Source organism: Psittacula echo, assembly GCF_963264785.1.
Source record: "Psittacula echo genome assembly, chromosome: 2".
NCBI classification, from domain to species: Eukaryota; Metazoa; Chordata; class Aves; order Psittaciformes; family Psittacidae; genus Psittacula; species Psittacula echo.
The window spans coordinates 68,790,207-68,815,305 of NC_137737.1; the positions used below are offsets into that span (position 1 = coordinate 68,790,207).

General features: G+C 40.7%; 2 protein-coding genes across 2 annotated transcripts in view; one reads left to right on the plus strand and one right to left on the minus strand.

Moving 5' to 3' along the window:
- The window catches only part of ELOVL2 (ELOVL fatty acid elongase 2), a gene marked incomplete at its 5' end in the record, with an annotated part of 39,622 nt that extends 31,147 nt beyond the window's left edge, over window positions 1–8,475 (plus strand). Inside the window, 5 exons of the mRNA XM_080609669.1 lie at window positions 3,401–3,478; window positions 4,564–4,735; window positions 5,422–5,546; window positions 7,108–7,242; window positions 7,874–8,475. Of these exons, the coding sequence (XP_080465795.1) occupies window positions 3,401–3,478; window positions 4,564–4,735; window positions 5,422–5,546; window positions 7,108–7,242; window positions 7,874–8,002 (639 nt within the window). The 3' untranslated portion in view covers window positions 8,003–8,475. The remainder of the gene's footprint in view (window positions 1–3,400; window positions 3,479–4,563; window positions 4,736–5,421; window positions 5,547–7,107; window positions 7,243–7,873) is intronic.
- A 7,328-nt stretch (window positions 8,476–15,803) lies between these two features.
- SYCP2L (synaptonemal complex protein 2 like) overlaps window positions 15,804–25,099 on the minus strand; it is a gene marked incomplete at both ends in the record, with an annotated part of 28,531 nt that continues 19,235 nt past the window's right edge. Inside the window, 11 exons of the mRNA XM_080609670.1 lie at window positions 15,804–15,863; window positions 16,272–16,341; window positions 16,806–16,864; window positions 16,945–17,044; window positions 19,025–19,119; window positions 20,121–20,245; window positions 20,977–21,180; window positions 22,910–22,973; window positions 23,112–23,203; window positions 23,891–23,963; window positions 24,821–24,870. Of these exons, the coding sequence (XP_080465796.1) occupies window positions 15,804–15,863; window positions 16,272–16,341; window positions 16,806–16,864; window positions 16,945–17,044; window positions 19,025–19,119; window positions 20,121–20,245; window positions 20,977–21,180; window positions 22,910–22,973; window positions 23,112–23,203; window positions 23,891–23,963; window positions 24,821–24,870 (992 nt within the window). The remainder of the gene's footprint in view (window positions 15,864–16,271; window positions 16,342–16,805; window positions 16,865–16,944; window positions 17,045–19,024; window positions 19,120–20,120; window positions 20,246–20,976; window positions 21,181–22,909; window positions 22,974–23,111; window positions 23,204–23,890; window positions 23,964–24,820; window positions 24,871–25,099) is intronic.

A 25,099-nucleotide genomic window follows, 5' to 3' on the forward strand; every position in this document is an offset into this window, starting at 1 on the left:
TGTTGCTTCCAGGCATATTCTCTCTGAGAAAGCACAACATGCACGGAGCTTTTCCTACAACTCAAATAGCACACAGAAATACCAGTTAGTAGAAATAGGAATATCTATTCAGGAAATCATGTTGCTTTCCCTTCTAGCCTTCCTGTAGGGGATAGATGCAGGAACAAGCTACAGCTATGAGATTTTTAAGGCTAAAAGCTTTAAATAAGCAGGACACAGGCCCCTGGATCCAAGCTCTTGCTGCTTAGTCTGCTCATCAGCAAGGTGAGAGGTTTTGGCACCATATTCCGGCACCTGCTGCCTGCCTGCTTCCCAACCCAGCTGAGATTTCTTACAGAGGAACCAGTTCTCATTCCTGAACAATTGGATTCCCCATTAAAAAACAACCAAACAAGCAAACAAAAGTGCATAAGTTGGACTGTTGCAGAAAAGCAACTGCTGTAAATCTTCATGCTGTTTATACTTGAGTAGATGAGGGAAGGTAACGTATTAGTATAAGGCCTGTAATCTGTTAAGAACAACATTAGGGCAACAGCAAAATACAAAAACTCTACTAATTGACATGATGTTGCTTCTTAGCAGAATTTTTTCACAAAGCAGCACTTTCTTCTTGACATGATCTGATTTTCCAAATAGCTTCGGACAATGTGTGTGTTAATATTAGTTTCAGGATAGGCTGCCAAGAATGCAAAGCATTCAAAGAATTGGTTTTGAAAGAATTTGTATTTTGAAAGAGAGAGAGGATTTCTCATCTCTTTAACACATGATGCAGTTACACCATCTCTGCATTATTAATAAATACCATCAGCTCTGCAGAGCCATGAGAGTGCTCAGCATATGAAAAGGAACAGAACTGAAACAGTACAAGTAGCATATGAGTTTTGTATGAGAAAATAAGAGACTTAGTAACTGAACATCTTGCGTCAAGGTACCAGCTTCTGTTCCAGACATGCAGCTGGCTCATTTGGTACCATTGGTTAAGCTGTTTCCCTTACACATTATTGATAACCAATATGAAAGTCATGCCCTGGGATCACCAAGATTAACAAAATGTTAATTAACAAAATGTCTTCCAAGTTTCCCCACTATTTTTTTATTAGCAAAATAAAAAACAGACATCTTGAAAACTAGCTTGCAAAGTAAAACAGTCAAAACTCAAAATGGGTTTTCTTCTTTTCCCTGAAAGAGACCCAACAATATGTAAGGTACCTACAACAGAGAAAAGAAATGTTGAGCTACAGAAAGGCTGACATGAAACAGCAAGGTTAAGACAGTCAAAAGAGATCTTAACTATAAGCTGTGGCTCTTGAAACAGACACAAACCAGAGGAAACTCTTCTGCCAAGTCAAACAACTGGGGAATAGACACACAGTATGATCTGCAAAACCTGGTATTGTACAGAATTATGGGATAATGAACAAAAGAATTTAAAGAAAACCCTGCAGTCAGTGTGGTATTATTACCCCAGCTCAGTCACCTCTTATTTGGAGAGTACACAAAGGTGGCAGCTACCCAGAACAGCAACCATGCAGTAACGTGTCCCCATCCCTCATGAAGCTGCTACCTATTGCCAGCTACAGCACAGGCACAAAGCTGGGTACCAAGGATATGCCACAGGAGGGATAGCTGGGGAACTGCATGCCTTCTGCCCCCTACTCTGGGAACAGAAATGACCCCTTTGCCACTCAGCTGCTCTTTGAAAGATGATAGGGAAATGAAGCGGCACAATTTGTTTTTCCCAAGTTTTAATTCCGTTCTCTTCAGCATCTCTGCAGGTTAAGTTAGTCAGAGAGGTATGACCCATACCCCCCCTTCCCACCTGCCTGCCACAGCAGGGAAAGGAGAGGAGCCCACATGTCCCAGCCTAGTGTGCTTGCAGGCACAACACCCAGGCAGAGGCCAATTTGGCAAGACAAGTTCTGATCTCAGCTGCACCAAGCATTTGTATAAGGATCTCTAGCAAGGTTTCTGTTGTTTAACCTGTTTTTAGACTCTGGTCCCAAAAAGGAGTGGGTTTGTTTTGGTTGTTATATAGCCGTTATCTGCAAAACACTCATTCATTGTCTTTTCGTCTCTCTCTGCAATCTCTGTGGGTTATTTTGGCCACATACACCAACTATGTTGGAATTACAGGGACAATCACAGAATTGCAATTTAGAGGACAAAAATAGCAGACTCTGGCTCTCCAAGTTTTATTGCTTTTTAAGATGAATTTATAATAAGCATTCTGGGGTATTTGATAAATCTCCAGATAATATCATCAATAATATTTTTTTAAATTTATTTACTCAAGGAATTCATTCAGTTTTATCACCGAGAATATCTCTGCTTCATTTTTGTATAGATTGTCACTCACACACAGGAGAGAACTTTTCAGAATGAGGAAAACCTTGAGTTAAAAGCAACCCACTTCTCACAGCATCTTGCAATTTTACTTACAACATAATACTTGGATGTATTTCTCTCACCATCACTCACTGCATCCTCTGTAAAGAGGGAGACCGACCCCAGAACATAAATTGTTGTTTGCATCCCCACCAAAAAAAAAAAATAAAATGAAAACCAAAGAAACAACATTTTTTATACATTCAATAAGAAAGATATTAAAAAAAAAAAATAGAAAAAAAAAAAATCCGTGAACTCTACATAGCGTTTGCAGACAGCAGATTATGCTCCCTGTTCCAAGAAGGCTGCAGAATGCCTTGGGTGGTCATTACTACAAAAACACTCTACATGAAAAGCCACCATATTGCTTTGTAGAAAGCTTCTGCTCCATCACAATGCAGTAGCCTGACATTTCATTGCTTTGCCTGCTACCCAGTGCAACACACACTAAATCAAAGGAATGTTTTTTGTGTCTATTAATGTCTCCAGCACCATGTCCACTGTGCTCTACTTCATCCTGTATTTAACAGTGTAGGCAAAATAGATGTGTATGGCATAAAGAGATATTTCTCCCATTACACTACTTTGGATTTGACTTCTGTTTGCTTGCTTGGCATCAGGGAATTTTTCTCAAAAGCAGTTTTGCACAACTAGCTGCGTTAAGCTCTGATTATACTTCTCAGGGCAGAGATACAATATTCAAGCATGGGCTTTGGAGTGAGGATCACTGCATTAAGTAACAAGAGATTTTAATGGATACCTTGAAGGCTCTAAAGCCAGAGAAATGTAAAACATATACCATTCCAGTGTACATCTCCAAAACAACCTGATGCCTTTCCCATTTCAAAAGAGAAGAAGATGTTACCAAGTTGTCTGGTGTAAGAGCATCAGTTCATGAAAGGAGTAGGAACATACTGTACTTCTATGCTGCTTTTTTCAATAAACACAGAAAAAACACAGGGGTAAAAGCTACTACATCTGTTCATAAACATAATTACTGTGGCTTCTGTTCCAGCTCATCCTTGCCACATGGGAAGGAGGCTACAACTTGCAGTGCCAGAACCTCCATAGTGCAGGGGAGGCCGACATCCGGGTAAGACACAGCAGCAGCTCACCCCCAGTACCCACAGCAGTCCTGCCCTCCACGTCGCTGGTGCAACACACCTCTGTGTTCACAGCAATTATAAGGATGTTATCAGAAGCATCTTTAACATGAGGGTTTTAATCAATACAGATGCATCCTTACCGTGGAAAGCATGACAGGGAGCGTTTTGAAAAGCCATATATCAAGATCTGTGGTGAAAACACTGTTGTCTGACTGTTAAGACAGAGTATATGGATCATCGCAAAACTCAGAACAAAAATCAATCTTTTAAAACACAGCACTTGTTGGGCTGTAGCTGGGAATGGATTTAAGCCCAACCCAACTCTGGAAAACTGCACATTGCTGGCTTGACTCATCTCTGCTTTCAACCTTTATTTCAGCATCACAGCAATTCCATGTATTAACCTTCTGTCATCCCCCGTGTCAGGCTTACTTTCCAGATAACAGTATAGCTCAGGAGCATGAATATTGGTTAACTTACAGAACTTTCCCTAACTCTCAGAATTTATCTGTATCATGGCAAAGAATAGGTATTTTCCCCCTTTCTGTTTTAACTGTCTTTAACTGTTCTAGAACATATCCTAAGCTCTGATAAAACATCTCTACTCTAGAGGAGGATATATTCCATTGTATTGAGTGTCAAATTTGGATTATTTAAGCAGCAGCAGCCACCAGCAAAATCTGTTCTGTGCCAAGAAAGTGTAAATGGTAGCACCCTTAAAAAACCAAAAAAACCAAAACCAAAAACCCTTCAGATAACAAAAAAACCCCACACAATTGTATCTTTGAAGAAAAAAATAGAACAATTAGAAAACCCTTCCTCAAAGCTTGTATTTTTAAAATTAATTCTGCTATATATGTATACAATCACTTTAAAAAAGTCATCTGTTTTTTTATAAACAGCCTCATTCAAAAGGGAAATAAAATTTAAGCCAGAGCTTGAGCTCCTTCTTCAGTAGGATATTAATGCCTTTTGGGAAGTTTCATGTCTAGTGACTGATGAAGTACAGCAATATTTAAGCCCTTTTATGGACAGATATTGATCTCCTGCTCCTTTTTTCTTGCTTGTACAGGTAGCCAAGGTGCTGTGGTGGTATTACTTTTCCAAAGTAATTGAATTCATGGACACTATCTTCTTTGTACTGAGAAAGAAAAGCAGCCAGATCACCTTCCTTCATGTGTATCACCATGCCACTATGTTTAACATTTGGTGGTGTGTTCTGAACTGGATACCCTGTGGGCAAAGTAAGTCTGTTCACTTAATCACCTGGGGTGTAAGTCACCTGCTGCTGGAGAGGAATCACATCACCATGCAAAGCAAGTGTGTCACGGTGCTCTATGATAGCACCTTTAAGGTTCATAGCCTTTCAGAACAACTGAATACCTGCAGGCATCAGTAAAATTAAAAACATGGTTAAAAGTTCAGGCCAAAAATATCTGAGTGTTAGGCCCTAGATTTTCCACTTAGCTGACACTGCCTCTCACATTTACTTCTCTTCAAGCCACTTTTAGGAAGGATAACACTACTATAGTACACAAGAGTGATCACATACAAGACCTACTCCAAAAGCAGATGTAGGAGGAAGTCATGACCCTGGTAAAGTCAGCATCAATCATGAAAAAAGGACTCAATAGCATGTTATAGCTTTGACTCCTTTATGCATCAATCTGACATTCTGCTTTAGCAAGATACTTTACTTACACAATCACTAATTAAAATACCAGCTTGAGCTTGTTCGGTTTTAAATAAGAATACGTCTCATTCATGTAGTAGAGCTACTGGACAGCCAGAACTGACTGATATGGTCTTATATTTTATACTGATATAGCCGAAGTATCAGCATCCTTTGCCTTATTACATTTTGGGTTCAATAGATTTCACAACAATAATCTCCAAATGGCTTGACATTTTCCTTAATGGATTTTTATAGGTTTCTTTGGACCCACTTTGAATAGCTTTATTCATGTGCTTATGTATTCTTATTACGGACTGTCAGTCATCCCCTCTATGCGCAAGTATCTCTGGTGGAAGAAATACCTCACTCAGGCACAATTGGTATGTATCTATTTTACTCTCATATTTAAGTACCAGAAATCCTTCAAAACACAGAGAGGGCAAAATTAATGATAAATATTGTAATTTTCAGAATTCAGCCAGTTAGAATTCAAATATAACAAGGCTGTCATACAGAATAAGTCATTAGCATGGCCCGGTATAACTTAATAAAGGAAATAATGCTTAGAAATATTTTCTACAATAGAGTAGAAAGTCTATAGTCCATAGAATTCCATCATTTTTTATCTCTTGCACAGAATATGGACAATGCTTAATCATGGCAAATGGACTGATTAAAAAGTTATAAAAACTGTCAACAGAGCCAGCTCCAAGACAGACCCACTGCTGGCCAAAGCTGAGCCCATCAGCAAAGCTGGGGGCACCTCTGTGATATCATATTTAATAAAGGGTAAAAAATGCTGCACAGCAACTGAGAGGGAAGGGGGGAAAAATAGGGACTTCGGAGAAGGTGGGTTTAGTTTTATTTCTCACTATCCTCTGTTATTAATTGGCTATAAATTAATCTTCTTGAAGTTGTCTGTTTTGCCTGTGATTATAATCGGCAAGTTTCACTGATTACCCTACCTGCCCTCACTTGAATCCACAAGTTTCATCATATTTTATCCCCCTACTCTGCTAAGGAGAGGAAGTGAGAGAGAAGCTGGATGGTCACCTGGCAGCCAACCAGGGTTAACCTACCATACCGTGGTACAACCACAAAATGCAAAATTGTGTAGGACAGAAGTTGTCTGAGTTCTTAAAGTCTACTCCAGCAGTTGCTGTAGCCAAAAAGCTGAGCCACATCAAAAGCTGCTATCAGCAAGATATAAGGCTTGATGTGAAATGAAGTTCCTTTCCCTTTTCCATCTTGAGGGCTGTTCATATTAAATGGGAGTTCAGACGTTTGCAGTGAGCTTGAACACACCTGTGTAGAAATGTGTTTTGCAAATGCCTCTTCTCTGAGACCATCCCTACAGTTGAAAAATGCTGCCTTGTTTGAAATGCACCTCAGCACACTGGATTGAAGGCATGCTCAGCTGGCTGGGGAGAATCAGATGCACCGGCATGGGCTGTGGTTCACAGTCCTAAGTACAACTAGTCTTCTGCAATTCCTCCTCCATCTTCATTTGTCCTTATCTTAACTGTATTAATGCAAAACTCCTCGGGCTTGGGATTTCCATTTTCTGTTTGGACTCCTAAAGCTATTGTCTGGAGTCTTCCAAATATTCATAAGTTTCTGCCCAGTAACAGAGACAACGCTGTAGCTGGCACAACAGGGTCTAGAGGACAGAACAACCCCTATTGAAAAGAAAGCTTGCATTTTGCCAACTAGTCCTGTAAGCATACATTTTTAGAAATCTGACCCCCGTTAAGCTTTTTTAATTCCATAAAAGAGTCATTTTAACTTAACCCTCACAATAGAGTCACAAGTTCAGAAAGGGGCAATTTTCAAGAGTATTCAAAACTTCCAAAGAGAAGAACTAGATAGCATTGTTATATCTGATTTAGCTAGCACCGACCCTTTCTCAGCAGATACTCATGCACAATCTTTCCTCCCCAGATCCAGTTTCTGCTCACTATTGTTCACACACTCAGTGCAGCTGTGAAGCCATGTGGATTCCCATTTGGCTGTCTCATGTTCCAGTCCTCCTATATGGCCACACTGGTCATTCTCTTCTTAAACTTCTACATCAAGGTAAGCAGTCTTCCAAGAGCTCTCTGGCAACAGTGGAGGATAGGAGGGAGAGATAACTTTTTGGATAGCAATCTTGATCAACTCACATGTAAGAATGAACTTCAGTACTTAAAATACATCTATATTAAAATAAATGTCAATTCAGAATGATAGCAACAATAATGTCTGCAAAACAGTTATTCAGTAGCCATGACCTCCCCACTGCACCTCAGATCTTCTGCACTTGCATAGCAAGTCAGGTACCCCATTCAGGACTTAGGAGGTCTCATCTTGCTCTGTAGGGCACCTTTTTCGAGTCTTCCTCCTTCCCTGGTGAAAAAACAAAAGAAACAAGCAACTCCGTATTGTTTACTTCAACCTTTTTTAGCAGGGAATGCTTCAGGCTGCCTGCATACATAGATCTTTTAGTGAAAAGGACTTAAAATCTCTTTTGATGTTAATAAGTGTTACAGTAATACTGGTGAGGTAATATCACCTATGGCAGTGCAAATAATACACGTAACACAGTCTGAAACAAATATATACATCTGCATCAACAAACACCAGACAGCTCTATTTTGCAGTTAACCATAACTAGTGTCTGGGGGCACCAAATAAACCCAAGTATTAACTTTGGATTTTGCTTTTACAGACATACCGGAAAGCACCTTCAAAAACAGCTACAAAGGAAACCCCTGTCACAACAGAAATCAAGAACGGTTTCCATAAGGACTACTTTGCTGCTGCCAATGGATTCCTGGACAATAAGAAAGCACAATAAGCATGGTACTTCTTGTGCTTTTTTTCCTAAAGATAAAAAAAAAAAAAAAAAGGGAAGGAAAAAAAAAAAAAAAAAGACTGAATTATAAGCTTTAGCTTAAAACCTGTTTGATTACATTTATCAGTTCTTTCTACCAGACACTTATTAATGTACCACTATTTGGGTTTTAACAATCTTGCTCTGTCAAAGATCACCAGTGGAACAAAGAAGGCCAAGCTATTTCTCCTGTGAAAAAGAAAACCTTTATGATCTCTAATGCTGACACAAAAACGCCTTATCAAACACTTGATGGATAAACCCATCAATGCCTTCAAAAGGTTAGGACTCTGTTCAGACTAATGCAGTGAGCACTTTCTATGTGAGAGAGAGGCCTTGAGGCAAGGACTCAACAATCCACCCAAGATATTCAGCTAAACTATGACTGTAGTCAGGAAAAGGAGGAAGGGGAGAGGAGGAACGCTGGGAATCATACCTTTTCCATCATCATTCCCCTCTTTGCTTCTTCCCAGATGTTCTCCAAAGCTTCCATTGACACCAGCAAGATGTTGGATGTGTGGGAGCCCTGAGGAAGGACATGCACTGTACTTGCTTTACATATGTGCAACCTGACTCAGATGCCACAAAGGCTGTCAGGAGCATTCTGATTCAAGGGGGGTGGAATGGTAGCACATGGGACTGCCCAGTATGGCATTTAGAATACCTGATATCACATCATGATAGGAGTTTTTGAGCAAAACAAGTCACTTCGAATGTGCTAGATCAGAGTTCTGATTAAATGGATTTTGAAAGAAGTAAGAGCTCTACAACTTACTGAAGACAAATCCTTTGAGTGTAAACATGCACAAAGTTAATTCTATGCAAATACTGTAATTTGCCACAAACTGACATGCCACATATTGATAGACTGGAAGATGCAGAAAATCTCTGAAGTGAATTCAGCAACAAGCAAAGCACATAATAAAGGAACTTCTGTGTAGGTGGGCCTTATTCAGACTGGTTTCTGACTGGAGAAACAGATGTGACTGAGGCACAATCCTCTGTAGGGAAAGCAAGGAGATATTTACTGTCTGCAGCTGTAACAGCTTATGTCTCATATAGCTAGTCACAATCCTTTCTGCTTCGGTTAGCTGCATTTACCTCCCACTTCAATGATGAGAAATGAAAAATACCCAAGGTTAGTTTGGGGATCTGCTGTCACACTTTACTTTGCAATGTGGACAAAACCTTTCTGCTCCAGCAGAAAACTTAAATCCCCAAAATGCTGCAGCACAGGAAGTACATTTGAGCACCCTGGCTGCTAAACTGCATAATTATGAACTCAGTAATCAAAATAACTGCAATGTTCAAACACTTTTACACCACCACCACAGACAGGTGCATATTCACATTTGCTCCCTTTTTATGAAACTGGCCACAGTGAAAGCCAGTGTTTTGCTTTAACATTCAATAAGGAGAGAAGACAGCAACCAAAAAAACAACTACAACCCAAAAGCTTCCCACTGGCCCTTCCAAAGCCTTTGCTTTGCAGACCTTTCTGGTTGATACTCACAGGTTGTAAGGAATTAGTGGGTTTGACTGAAGGTGTTGTACGTAGCTCCAAGTAAAGGGAGAGCTTCAGAGCTCTGCAGACATCAGCTTGATACTGGAAGCAGAAGTAGAGACAGAGTGAAATGGAAGACCTGACAAGTTAGCACAGGAGGCAAATAGCTGAACCATTCATCTGAAGCAGGTAACAAAATAGGTTATGTGGCCTAGCATGGATTTTAGGCTGAATGGAGTCCACAGCCTTTTCATGGCAAAGCATGCATTCGACTATCAAGGTGGACAGCGTCAGCGTGCTAAGTGCTGAAGTTTACTGTAGCAACCAAACCCACAGATACTGTCTTTTGTTTTGTTGAAACCTCTTTTTAAAGAATAAATAAATAAATCAATGCCTTACTCAAAACTCAAAGGGCTTGGGGAAAAAAAAAAAAAAAGAAAAAGGAAAAGAAAAAGGAAAAGGAAAACCAAGGTGGTCTCACCTTGCAGATCCAGACCACCCAGGAAGGCTGGAATCAGGTATGTTTAAAACTCTTCAGATTTGTCTTAACATCTTCCAAATGCTGCAACTTTGAAGAAAAAGCAGCATTGACTTTTTAAACTGATTTTCCTGTAATGCATAACACTGTAAATAAACAAATTTTACTATCAGGCTGTCTCCACTCCTATTTAAGGCATTAAATTGCTGGGAACTGGTTATTTGAGGCTACTTTTGTTCTCAAGCTTTTTCAGAAAACTCTTAGGACATTCATCTTGGACTCAGAAACAGCCCTCATAACTTTACACACTTTCATTGTTTTGGTGCAAAGCTCACCTGTGGTTTTTGTACAACCATTGGCTGTGCTTTGTCCTCCCCATTGACTGAGCAGGGGGTATTTCTGCATATCATGCTCTACTTAGGTTGATAAGAAACAGTTTTCCACAGCATGCAGGTATAGCATGTTTACACTTCCTTACATAAGACACCTTTCTGTGGTAGAAGGAATATTCCCATCCCTCCTAGACAGTCCTGCATCTTGACAGTGATTCTACAGGGCAAAACAGGCTCCTGCCTTTGCTCCTCTGGGTTATAGCTCAGGTGTATGAAGCAGATGTTGTGAATACCCCATTTAGCTTGCTTTTTCCATGCAGAGAGAAAAACCCCTTCCAGCCCAAACTTCAATCCAAGCAAACTTGTTAAAATTATCTGGGCTCTGGTGCCTCGCTGCTTCCCAGACTCTCTTGCCTTGAAGACTGTGGCTGGTGAGATCCTCTTGACGCACTTGTTATAAATGGCTAAAAAGAGCAGTCTTGACTTGATGGAGGAAAATTTCCAATTACTACATGGGAGAATGACCATTACATCCCACTCATTAGTTCAAGTGAGTTTGACTCACAGTTTTTACTCACGTTTATTGAGCTCTGTAGTGCCCACACACAATACCACAAACATCTCTAGATTTTGCTGTGCATGACAGTATGAGGGCACAGTGAAGTGCAACCGGAGCATCACAGTGAAGACATGGTGAAGATGGAACTCACAGAACATCATCTCTCCACCCAAACTCACCTACCTGGGGTAAGAAAGCCTGGCTTACCTGTTCTGTGCTAAAATGTGGAATCCTGTCAGTCAGTCCAGGCTTCTTTACTGGCTGTGTAGCTTCCTGTACCTGCTGTTTCTGCTATATAAAGGCTTTAAAATATCTCATTTGGAAGCTCTACCTGACAAAAATAAGCAAACAAACCAGCAGTCAACAGCCTAGAAAGAAGCATGTGAATTTCCAGCAACTCCTGTACAGACTTTGCAGCTATGAGAGGCTTTTAATTGACACACATTTCCCTGAAAAAGGCAAAACCTAGGCTTGAATAACTATTTCAAACTAGCAAAAAGGGAAGTCTGGTCAAATTCAGCAGATGAATCTCAGTTAGGACAGAGAAAGGAAGCACTGAGATTATTCTCAATATAAGTGAAAATTCTAAAATTTTATCCTCATAAAAAAATCAAAAATATTTTGAGTTTTAGAAAATGTTTTACTGCTTCTGAAACACCTATTTTCTCTTTGGAGCACATTCAGTAAAACCATATTAATGGGATAAAGGATTAGGATCTCAACATCATAAAATTGAGGCAGCTGCTCCTTTTCACTTTCCCTGCAACCTACAAAGTTGCATTTAGAGGTCTTGCTCAAGAACACAGAAAACAGACATTTAGTGTCCTCCTCTGGCCAAGACCACCAGAATCCACAGCTCCTTGTTTCTGGGACAATATTTTGGGGCTTACATGATTTGAGCCTGAAGAAGATGAAGTGCTCCATGGAAATGGAATGGTTTGACGATAGGCTGTACCTGAATAAAGGGTGTAGTCATGCAAACACTTGACCCTGCTGTTATGGACTCACCGTATATGTGGGAGGATAGGGAAGTAAAGTGGAAGAGAGAAAGCTGTTGAGTTTGATTCACTCACTTTTGGTTTTGGATGTTAGCAGCTTCCCAAGGAACAAAGAGGCTGCTGAGGTGGGCCATGGCTCAGCTTCACAGGGCTTCTCTCTCAGTCTGGCTATAAGTAATGCTATCTCAACTATTCCTCATGATAAACAAAAATCACCCAAAAGATATGCCAGGAAAGGCTTGGTTCCAATACAAAATAGCTTTCAGCTGTTCCTGGAAATTCCTCTATTTTTCAGTGCACCGGTCATTTAGACACAGTCCTACCACTTGCAGAAGCAGAACCTGCCCCAGCACACTCCTGCCTTCTGAGAGCAGGACAAGCCAACCCTAGGCCAGGGCTAATGCAGACACACAGTTCCTCTGGTCTATCTGACCATTTCCAGCCACAGAGGACACCCTTTTAGCTGGCCTTGTGCAGCCTTCACATAGCTTTGCCACTAGGTATCATTAGCCCTCTAGACCTTAAATGGACCATTGCAGAAATGCAGAACATAGAGGTAAACAAGCACTTGGCACAGCATCATCCCCTGAAAAATACAGGACAAAGATAGCAGGGGTTATAACACGGTTTAATATTAAACTGATTAAGAGCTTAAAATGCATGAAGCAGTTGTCCTAAACCTGCATTTTGTATTTTCCACTTCTTTTTGTGGGTAACGAGTGGGTTTTGCACTTCAACATCCACGTAATCTTTGTTGTTCTGGCTCAGAAGAAGAGAGTGAAAATTAGGCTATATCTATTTGCATGGAAAGGAAGAAAATAAAAAATACCTGGATAAATAACACTTAAAAGAGCATAAGTGAGCAACCAAAGGAAAGATGCCAAGGTCAATTACCTACCTTCTAAAAGGAAACGTTAGGGTAACCTGTGTTGACAAGATACGATCTGCACAGGTCAAATGGACTTCCAGCCTTCAGGGGGCTTCAAGCAAAAACATGCTGAAATGACTAAACAGCACAAGAAGGGGTAAGAGGTGGGTTGTCCAAAACCAGAGTTATTCCTGGCCCAGATGCCGTCTCCAAACACAACTGCTACTGACTACAAACAGAAAGACCATTAGGAAAGGCCACAACTTCCAGCATATCCTCCCAGCTTGGGCATTTCACAGGTTACCAAGCTCTCACTGAGCTTCTCAAAAGGTAAAATGTTTTATAGGAAGGGATAGAAAAAGTGCAGGAGTAGTAGACATCTAAGCTGTACGGCATCTTTTCTGCTCTCCCACACCACTAAAAGCAGACTTTTAGGGTTCAGGCTTTTCCAATAAAACAGTTAAAAACAAGTGTAGGCCCATACAATATTATGATAATTTTTAATAAGTAAGAGATCCTGATTTGTCCTTTATCCACACCTTCTGAAGTGTTCAACACTCACCTTCCAAACTTTGTAGCGACAGGTTACACGAGCACTCAACAATGACAGATCCAGCGAGCACCAGTCTTGTTCCTGTAAATTACCTAGCAAAGATACTGGGATGAAAAATGTTCCTGAATTTTTACAGTCACAGAAGACACCAACAGCATTCTGCCAAAGCACACGAAGGGGGGGGGGAAACAGCAAAACAAAACTTGCTACACCTCTACTCTGTTGTGCTGATAAAACTTGAATGCTTAGCAGCTCTTAGAGAGCAATGAAACCATCAAACACATCTCAGAAATGAAAGATCAGCCATTATTTTCTTTATTTAAAAAAAAAAAATTAAAAAAATAAAAACTTTTAAGTTGTTAAACCAGAGGGAGACATCACATCTCCAACTCTTTCATTTGGGCAATAAGCTCCTTGGAAATACCGGTGAGCAAGTCTAAACTGGCCAAGACAACATCCACCCCAAAGCAGATGATGCAAGCCCGAAGGATGCAGGTTATCAGCGCTGGTTCTTTCATGTTCCACCAGGTCATGGATCATAAATCCATGGGATGCAGACATTTACCCAGGAAGTACTAGAAGTACCATTTTGGTACTTAGGATGGGGAGAAACATTGCACAAAGCATGTCTTTACATTCACTAATGTGAACTGCAGGTTACCATAACAAGCAACAGGGCAGTTCATCCTAGTCCCAGGATCTTACTATTAAGGTAGTAAAGCCCCAGATGCTTTTCTGTTTTGGATCTAGTACAGTCAAAGCAATAGGATGGATGTTCATATCACTCAGGCTGATATCTTGAAGCCTATTTTGGTTTAATGACACTGCTGGTGCAATCCCAGCCTGTCACCACACCAGTGAGACAAAAAGCATGCTGAAAACTGTTACTGGGCTGCAAAACTAAACAGCTTTAGCTGGTGCAAGCAGAGCTGTTCAGAGGCTGCAGCTTCGTCTCCCGAAAGACAGTTATTTTGGCTGAGTGCTTTGAGAGACTGGATTCAAACAGCAGCTAGAAAGACACTGAAGTGCAGTAGAAAGATACAGCATAATCAGGACACTAGGACTGGCTCTCAAAGTAGGAAGTGCAAGCTAGTGCATGTGAAATCACAGATTCAGCCCTTTGCATTGTGAATAGGAGAGGGGAAGACCAGAGAATCTGGAGCTTTGGGAAGGGCAGGGTTAGAGGCCTTTCTTTTATATCAGCCCAGAAGAAGAGCAGCAATTGCCCCTTGATGTGGATGAAGAAGTCTCACCTCGTGCCAACTCTAGTCAGAGCTACTTAAGCTAAAGGAATAAATATTAACTCCTGAAAATGACAATGTGATGGCAACAGCAGCTTTTTGCTGTTTTCTGTTCTGGCACTACCCTGCATGATCTCTAGAAGAAGCAGTTTCAGCCTCCTAAAAGTTATCCAGTCATGAGACACCCTGGCAGAGTGCGTGCTTGTTATGAAGGTATGTTTTGTGCAGGAGATTATTTCCTCAACTCCAATCCACACAGGAATCTGAGATCAGTTTTATAAGATAAGTGGACAGAAACACAAATCTTAGAAACATGGCATGTTCACACAAATTCAGTAAGATGCGCTAGAACCAACATTGTGTCTGTAATAGCATTAGAAGCAGTTTGTGAAGAGCAACCGTAATTTTGGCAACTGTCAGAGCAGAGGATGATGTTAAATAGTTTGGTTTATCTGCTACTCGCTTTCAAGAGACTGTGGATGCTATTTTGTCTAATCCTAACATTGCTCACTGTACTTTGAGCTGTCTTGGAAGCCAATAGTTACTGATTGTAAAAATAATTACTCCAGCTTCACTTGCTGTTTTTCCCACAATGCTCCAAGCTTCTTGCCCTCCACAGTCTCCAGCTTGCCATCAGGCATCTGGCCAATATCCAGTAGATCCCCCTGTGCTTTCACCTTTGTTATCCAGAATTGGGTGGCTCTGATTTCAGAACAATAGTTCCCACACTGCTGCATGCTCACAAGAAACCCTCCCCTGAACACATGCCATGCCAGATACATAGAACTCTGGAGTACCTTTTCACACATGCACTATGTATCAGTTGGAAAGAAGTGAGGAGATTCTTATCCTACTGAGCAACATTTTACTTGGAATCAATCATTAAGTGCTTTTACATTTGATAAAGGTATTAGCAGAATACTCAAAGCCAGTATATGCAACAGTTCAGTGGCTAAATTCAGGGTATTTAGTTCATTTTAATTTCTTTGATATTTAATGGACCCATCATGAAATTTTGCAGAAAGCTTAATCATGTCAACTCAGGGGCCAAAATTGGATAACTCAGTGTATATTTCTTTAAAGCAAAAAAACCTCAACAGTGTTATTTTCCTTCTCCTCCACCCTTTTTTTCCTTTTCATTTAAGAGCTATAAACATCCTTCAACATGACCATCTTCTCTGCACTGCATAAGGTGCTCAAATATTAAGAGCAATAATGAATTCAAGGGTTTGCTAGTCAGAAGGAACAATGAGGACGCTTTTCTCTTCTGACTGCTTTGCTGGGAGTTCATACTGCAGGGAAGAAAACAAAATACATTTCAAAGGCTTATACAAACACATTACATAAGAAGCTGCAAATATCTTAGAAGCACGTTTAGATTCAGCTTTTAATTCTCAAGCATCCACCCTGGAACAAGTGCTGCAGGATGAGCAGCTCCCATGATATGATTGTTTTTCCCCAGCCCTGCCCCTCTTTTAAAGTGTCCTTCATCAGGAGCACCTACAGTAAGGGACAGGCCTGTGTCCCTGAGCAACTCAGTGCTCACGACAGAACCTTTTCCCTATGGAAAGGCTCAGGATTCCAGCTTAAATATGATGACAGCTAAAATAAACAAGCTCATGGTTTTCAGCATCTTATGCTCATGTGCTCATCTGTATGAGCACACCACTCATACAGAGCTACTTGTGTACTGCACATACCGTTGTATTTTGGCTAGTGGTGGCAGAGTCCCAGACTGTTTGACCCAGGGCCGAGTCAACAGACTGAATTCTGTAAGAAAAGTGAGCATAGCTAGTTTGTGAAGAGCTAGTACTTACTGATGAAGCTTGCACAGAGATTTACCGATAAAAATAAACCTGAGGATTCCCCCTTTAGCAGCTTTTTCCCCCACAGCATTTGCACCAACAGTATCTTTTACTTCATCTTTAATGTTGGCTTCTTTCTGACCCATAGATACAGATGTGACTAGAGGGTGCACCTTGTTCCAGACCCTGGTACAGGTCTCTTGAATCATGTGCCAATCCTGCATGACTTCCCATGCAAGGAGTCCCTCATTGACTGCACCCTAGTCCCAGTTCAAAACTTTCACAAAGCTGCAAAGACTACAACTAGAGATGCCATACTGGGTTTAGAATATTTCCTGATACACCAGCAAGTGTACCACGAGCCTAACCCATGATCTTTTTGACCATCAGAGGACTCGTGAGCATGCAGGACAGCTGGCAGGGACGTACCTTTGCTTTTGCTGGTTGCAGAAAGAATTCAGTTTGAGCAACTGCGCATTCCAGAAGTCCTAAGAAGAGCCCCAAAGAAAAACCCCATTACATGGGAAGAGATATCTCCACAGGCTGGCACAAGAGAAGTCATACACACCATTGCATCCTTCTCCATGCTTGCTAAGAGTTGGGTTTCCTTCTCAAGACTGGCAAGGTCTTCAACAAGAGTCTTCTGGAAGGTCTCCAGCTTAGTCAGCCTAGTGATGGAGAACAGAAACAAGTTTGACACTTTAATGTGCAGAAGCACAGGGCTGTTGCCAAGCCCTTCAGCAAAGCTACCTTTAGGCAGGAGCAAACATCCTCGCTGAACTACATGGGGCAGTTTTGTTCTCAGGTATGTCAGAGAGCAAGTGAATAGCTGAACCAGGTTAAACTGAACATGAGTTTAGCTAAACAGCCCATCTCAAATAGCAGGCAGTAAGGGAGGCCCAGGACAGAGTGTACAACAGGGTTCACAGTGCAATACTTGCCCTGCGTGCTCTTTCTCAGCCTTCGGGAATTTCAGGACATTCCCCTAGCCAAAGACACCATCTTGGCACAAGTAACCTCTGATGGGTTTTCCTACCATGGGTTTAACATACACACACTGTGTTACCACAGGATGCCAGTGATTCTTAAACCTTAACCAGCGACAGCCTTATTTGCTTGGATTTGCCACCTTTCCCATGATAGTAGGATACCAAGATATCATCTGATGGTAACTTCAGAAACTACAGTTCTAGGTGTCGTGGTTTAAGCCCAGGCCGTAAATCAGAACCACGCAGTCTACTTCCCCCCCCCCCCATCTTCCCTCCGCTCCTGGAAGGACGGGGAGGAGAATCGAAAGAATGCAACTCCCATGGGTTGAGATAAGAACAGTTTAATAACTAAGGTATAACACAAACCACTACTGCTACCACTAATAATAATGATAAAGGAAATAACAAGGAAGAGAATACAACCGCTCACCAACCGGTACCTCAGCCCCACCCCGCAGTGATCTAGCCTTTCCGGGGACTCTCAGTTCTACCTCCTGGGCATGACGTGCTGTGGTATGGAATACCTCTTTGGCTAGTTTGGGTCAGGTGTCCTGTCCCCGCTTCCTCCCGGCTTCCCCTCCTCCCTGGCAGAGCATGAGACTCACAAAGTCCTTGGTCAGTCTAAACATTGGTGTTATCAGCTTTGTTCCCAGGCCAAAAGTCAAAAACACAGTGCTGCAACAGCTACTAAGAAGGAGAAAAACTGACTGCTACTGCTGAACCCAGGACACTAGGGTAGGACAGATTTGGCACAGCTCTGTCACCACTCTCGCGCAGCTCTGGTTGGCTCTAAGTTACTTAGTTAATAATATTAAAGCATGGCAGCAGCTCACAGCCATCAAATCTTATCCACCAACTCTTCCACCCCGAAACGTACCCAGTTTTGTTTCTGGAACACAACTTCCCCACATACCTTAAAACCAAACAAATTCTACTCATCAAGATCCTATTGATATCAGGGATTTTGTACTTTAAAAGCTGTTATTTCATACTACATTTGATCTAAATCCTGCAAACTGAATGTGTAGTAGACACAGACGCCTGACAGACTTAATCATACCTTAGGCTGTGCTTGTATTTCTTTTATAAGAACTCCATAAATATTATAATTGTTTAAGGTTTTTTAATCTAGCTCCTACCAGAGAAATTTGACAAGCTGCAAAGAAAAAGGACCTTCTTTAAACCCTCATCTGGTGAGTTCCTGTAAAATCCACTAACTGCACTTATTTTGTGCTCATGAAAACAAATTGAGAGAAATGGGTTTATGACAGACCCCTTAACTTCTCTTCTCCCCCCCTTCAGTCTGGCTTCTTTATTAGAAGATGTAGGAACAGAAGCTACTAAGCATAACAAGAGCATTTCTAAACATTTGCAAACACTGCTGACAATCAGAAGACCATCCTAGAACTCCATCAGCTCCCAACTGAAACTTGCTTTGCACTAATTAATCCATCCACTCTCTCCTTACAGGAAAATCAGGATAAATCACAGGAGCTACGCTTCTGAAAATCTGACAGAAAAGCAAGATACATGCACTCAAGTTATTTTTGCCTGCAGTGCAGTAGCTTACTGTTAAGTTCCCTTACAAAGGGACATTACTGTTCATATCAAAATTTACACAAAACTGAAGCCATTTTCAGCCAGCAGTAGACAGCTTACCTGCATTCATGTATCTGGTTCAGCAGCAGGGACATCTTCTTCTCTGAAGTCCTCAGGGCATTCTGTGCACTTGTCTCCATCCGTTTGTACCGGGACTAGCCATAGGATGCAGTGTTATGGATGAGCAATGGCCCAAGCAAAAACTTAGAAGTCTAATCTGCAAAATTTTTCCCTGGAACACAAATCCCTCTATGGGTTGCTTAGTGGAAACCACCTTAAGTCAAATTCAAACCAAATTGAGACGACACGTAGGCAGGGTACTGCAAATATAAACTGGTTTCATTCAGCCACACTAATTAGACCAACAAACGTCTGTGCAACCCATGCAACTGCAGGTGTGTACAAAGCTTTTAAACACAAGGAGATTTCGTGATGAATCAGATACTATCCCCTCATATTTAACTTGGTTTAATGTCCACATTACTTGCTACAGCTAAATCAACAGTAGCAGTAACTTCTACTGCGTCTCAGGTACGTTTATACAGTTGAGTGAACCAAGAATAAAGCTTATATACTACCAATCGTGCAACCAACACCTCTAAGTATCATTAATCCCAAAGATACAACAGTGTCCTTATGGATCCACACATGTTCTAGCCAATAGGTGCAGCCTGTATTGTTTTGTTTTTCATTATGAAAAATGTGCATAGTTTTCATCCTAGTGAAACTGCTCTGTGCTCCAAAAGGGAGTTTCTGTACTTCTGATATGTGCCTATGAGGACAACAATACACAGCTCCAATATAGGTAACACTGCCACTGCCCTAGGTTACCTTTTAAGAAGCTTTGTTCCTTCCCTCTGAAGAACATACTTGAAATGCCTGACCAAATTTGATGTTCTAACATACAAATAAGACAAAAAAGGAAAAAACTAATTAAAACTTCCTCTACACCTTTTCTGTAATACTTCCCAGAAGTATTCTGTAAAACCTGTATAACTCCAAGATCTCCAGGTTAACAACACTAGAGCCAAAACCCTGCTCCTGGGCACAAAATATAGACAGGATATTTGCATCAACTCCCTTGGTGATATAAAGGTAATTTCACATAGTATGGGAAAATTCCACACAGAGACCATGTTAAGAGACTGCACATTACCAAGAACAATTTCTTTAGCTGGCCAATAAAACTTTCAAATGCAGTAATCACGCCTGAACCACTGAAGTCTTCATGCAGCATCTCAGAAGAAAATACATCATCCACATTATCGCCCATTTCCTGACCTAGAAGAAAGCGTATGCAGTTAGCACCACATGGGAGGGCTTATTGGAACATAAACCCTCCTGTTACTGATGGGTTTATCATTCATGTGAACGACAACATTTGTTACAGAGCTGGAATTTGAGTCTTGTTCTTCTAGAGCTCACAAGCAAGAAGGAAACTAGTCCAAAATGCATGGACAAAGACTTGCTAGAAAGCAGCATGTAAGAGACGGCACGATACTAACCAGAGAACAACAGATGTAGAAAACACAGGCAAAAACACAGCACAAGGGACAGAAAACACAAAACAAAGTCATGCCACTGTTTTTATGTCTTCTGTTTATTTGTTGCTTTCTGTTCAGAGTTTGTAATGTTTTGCAGTTACTTTGTTCATTATCTGCATGCTTTTTTCAGTTTTTTTTTCTTTTTTAGGGTGGGTTTTGTTATTTTGGGTTTTTTTTGTTTGTTTTGTTTTTTAATAACTCTGGGCAATCATTATTCAGAAAGACTAGAAAAGTGCAGACACTGTAAAGCGGCTTCCCAAGTTGATTGTGGTTAGGGAACCCGAATTACCTTTCACATCTCTGTATATGCGGTGTCCAATTTCAGTGCCACAATACACACCTCCTGAGAATATAGCCTCCCCTACAGATACCTCTCTTCAAGCTTCCACATGACTATCATTTCTACCATCAAGAAAGAAAAGCTGAGAGCACTTAAACTCTTCACCTTAATTGCAAACCTGACTTTACCTTTCTGGATCTCCACTTCTTTCTCTACTGAATCAACAAGTTTCTTTGACTTATCGGAATTGTCAGTGGACAAATGACTTCTTTCCCAACTGGAAAATTTAAGCTTTTTTGTAGCTGTACCACTTAATATATCTAGAAAGAGAACAGAAGATGATTCAGAAAAGACCTGTTCTTTTGCATGAGGTATGTGGCTGTAGCTACCAGCTATTCAAGAAGAAACCACAACAGTAATTACCAATGCTGCAGAAAAGCGAGCAACTTCATTTCAGGGTCTGGCAACACTCTTACAGGACTGGTAAAGACTTCATCAGCAAGCCTCTTCCCTCACAAAAACAGGCAAATAGACTGCTAAGTGCTATGCAGGTAACTGGAATGCTACCACGCCTCCATCCTAAAGACAATTTCATTTCTTGACCCACTACTCTAATCATAAACATTCTTGTCCACCTTCTTCCCATTCTCTTTTCCAATCCAAGCTCACAATCTGTTTATGCTCGTTTGTTCCTAAACTAATTTCAGCTACCTGAAAAAAAAAAAAAAAAAAATCAACAAAAAAAACCCCAAAACAAAAAACTACAAATAAAAAAACCCAACAACAACAAAACAACCCACCACAAATAGAGAAGAGAGAGAAAAGCTAACCACACTTACAACAACTGCCTTCTCTGCAGCTTCATTAAGTTGCTGAGCAATTGCGTTTGACCCAGAAAAACCCTTATAAACACGGAGAAGGAGGCTGCAGTGCATATTTCAAGGAAAAAAAAAAAAAATCATTAAAAAAAAAAAATCACCCTTTTGTCTCACTCTTCACTTCACTGAGCTCGATGAAGTGTCTGTGTTTGACCAACCACCTCTCTGGAGCCTCCACAGGGAAGAAAGAAGAAAGAGGGTGGAATCCAGGACAAGGGGGACAATCCAAGCATGAGGAGCACATTGCAGTAGCTTTAGGGTTCACAGAGCAAGAGTCCAAATACAGTCACAGACTACACTCAGAATTTCTGAATATAACCCTACTTATGCTTTTACATGGTATCAACTCCCCTCCAACTGTAAGACTGTACAGTAAAAACTGATAAATATTAAGCCCTCATCACTTATCTTCCCCCAAAATTAAGTAGATATGCTGGTGCACTGAAGGTATATTCTGCAAATGTTGAACAGGTAAGAGACATATTAGGAACACAAACATAGCCAGTTCATGAGATAGGGGATGCTTTTATCCAAGACCAAAGCTTCAGTGACTTGGCTCATAGCCACAACAACTAAACCTCTCAGAACTACATCACCATGAACAATATTAGTATGAAGACAGCCCATCGCTGTTTGGCTTTGTCAAAGTTCGGTTGTTTCCAATCACAGAGACTGTGCTGCAGTTTTGAATGTTTGTGCAAGTTCAGCTTAATTTTTAAAAAGTCCCCAAGTGCTACTTATCTAAAAAGAGCTACAACAGTAATAAGCATCAGGACAAGTCATCATTTACCAAATACTTCATAGTAGTCTACTTCTATATTCTTAAGTATTTAAAAATAAGGTCATCAGCTTTCAGGGATGCTGGGATGCTTGTTTCTTGAACTGAAATTGCAGGGCACTTTCAGATCATTAAAAATTAGGTTTTGTGTGTCTCTTGGGTCTCTGTAAATCTACAGTTCTTAATAGCTATACTATGAGTTTCCGTGTATGGTATAATAGCTATACTATGAGTTCCCCTGATCAAGGACAGGATTTAACAGTTAGTAATAAATCCAGGAATGCATGTAAAAGCATCTTACCATAGCCTGTCATGATATATAGAACAGAGAAGTAGAAGATATTTATTCAGCAAAAAGTATCTCCAAAAACTCAGTTGTTATTTGTCTTTTAAAGAGAATGACCACTTTGGCAACATCCATTTCTACTTCTAAAGAACTCTTCCATGTTATTGAGACTAACCAACCTGAGTCCTTCCGCTTAAAACTTTCTTCTTCTCTTGACAAATCGTCAGATGCATTGTGAAACTTCTAAGGATAGAAGGAAAACAAAATAAGTAGGTATCCACCCTGCATTGCAGACATAGGAAGAAAAGTGACATGATGCATTGGTTTTAGAGAAGTAGCCTGACAGCAGATTAGAAGGAGTTTAAGTGCTGCATACTGCACCTGCGTGGCATTCTCCTCATCACTGGAGTAGCTCTTGACAGATGCATCAAGTAACAGCTGTCCTCCTTCGAGCTCCTCTGAGAGGCTTTCATCTGCACAAGAGATCAGCCAAGCGACACAGGCAATAGAGGTTGAACCCTCTATTGACTGGAAACCTCAATCTAATGGCATATGTAGAAAAAGTAAAAAAGGAAACCACCAGCCTCTCCTTTATCTCTTCACATAGGGAAGAGACAGCGGCTCAAACTCAGTCCCAAAAGCTGTTTTATTTCTGGCTGTCAATTAAATTCATTCCTTCACCTTTCATGAGTCCCATGTAGTTCGTTAGCCAATGTTCTGCCCTCCCAAGAGGCTATCTAGAAACAATACCCAGCCCTCATAACCATTACAAGAAATATCACAAGGCAGTGTGCTTATGAAGAAAATATGAAAACAACAAAATTAAGAATTAAAATTTAGAAGACATCCACAAAGCACATGCCCACACATATCAAAACAACTCTTCTAATGCATTGAAGATTAAAAAAGAAATACCATCAAGATCCACTGTAGGTGCATCTCCCTTGGAGCTGAGTGCGCTTTTTTTCCTTCGCATCTCCCTTTGAGCTCTTCGCCCTGATGCCCCCTGCTAAACCAAAAGCAAGTCTAAGCATGTATTTTATTTAAACATTACTACAGAAGTAGGGGGTTGGGTTGTGGTTTGGGGGGAATGATTTTGTTTTGTTTGTTTTTTAAATACACTAAGAACAGAGATTAAAGTTTAGATAAGCCTTACATACTGATAGCTCTCTCTCCAACAGTTAAGGAGATCTCTGACCTGAAGTTCAATGAGTGTATAAGTTCTCCCTCTAGCTATTAGAGTTACATAGTGGAATGAAAGCATTTTAGTCAAAGGAGAAAAGGTTTCCAGAGGGAAAATAAAAGCTTCTAATGCAACTACCGGTTGTGGAAGGCATTTTCCAAAACTTTCTGTTCATGTGGAGACCTTTCCAAAACATTTGATATACAGCGCTTAGTGTCTGTGCCCTGAAAAAGTCTGACAGTGTTAAATTGTATTTTAATTTGCTCGATGTATGTCTGGTCCACTAATTCCTCCATCAGTATAATCCCTGGTTAGTTTTCCCAGAGCTATATCTGCAAGTGGAGAAGCACAATGCAAGAATCAGGGCTCAGGATGAGCATAAGACTTGGAATAAAAGCCCTAAAAATTGCCAGTAAAATATAGAGTTGAATGTGAGCTTTCCCAAGGCACCACAGAGGATGGGGCAGAAGACAGCATGGGGACAAAACCTGATAAAGTCCATCAGAGATTTCTGCAGGTGTTTGGATAGGCAGATCTAGCTCTTGGTGGGGCCCTAGAGCCAAACTCACTCCTCTAAAGCAATACCTGTGTCACCCAAGGCAAGTATCACCCAAGGCAATTCCTGCCCAATTTCCCATCTGCCAAAAGTAAATATTGTCATTTCCGAACAACAGGCTTGGGGCTCATGCACAATTCTTTCTATGAAGTTCCCCATGTTTTCTTAAGACCTTTATTTCCCACTGTTTAATCGACCAACACAGTCTCTGCGATACTTCGTAGACTAATTTATCCATCAGAACATTTAGGAAAATAGGTAACACCAGTTTATTAATTCCCACTTATTTGTACATGTCTTACACATGTCGTGTTTTTAAATCTGAAGCACCTAAGCGTGACACCTCCTTACCTTCTTTGTCTGGTGGTCACTGCCGCTACTTGCAGAAGACACTGGAAGCACTGCAAGAAGAAAAGCTTGCCTGAGTACTGACAACGTAATTTTGTGCCTTACCCAGTTAAGTTTTCCATTACGGCTAACTCAGTCTTGAGTTTAGTTTTCTACACGCTTACAAGAGAAAATTGCACAACATTTACGTTAACTTTCAAATAAACTCCTTTCTAACAAAGTCAGATGCAATTACGCAAATATACACAACTCACTGCATCCAGAGTAGTTGCCAAAAGAGGC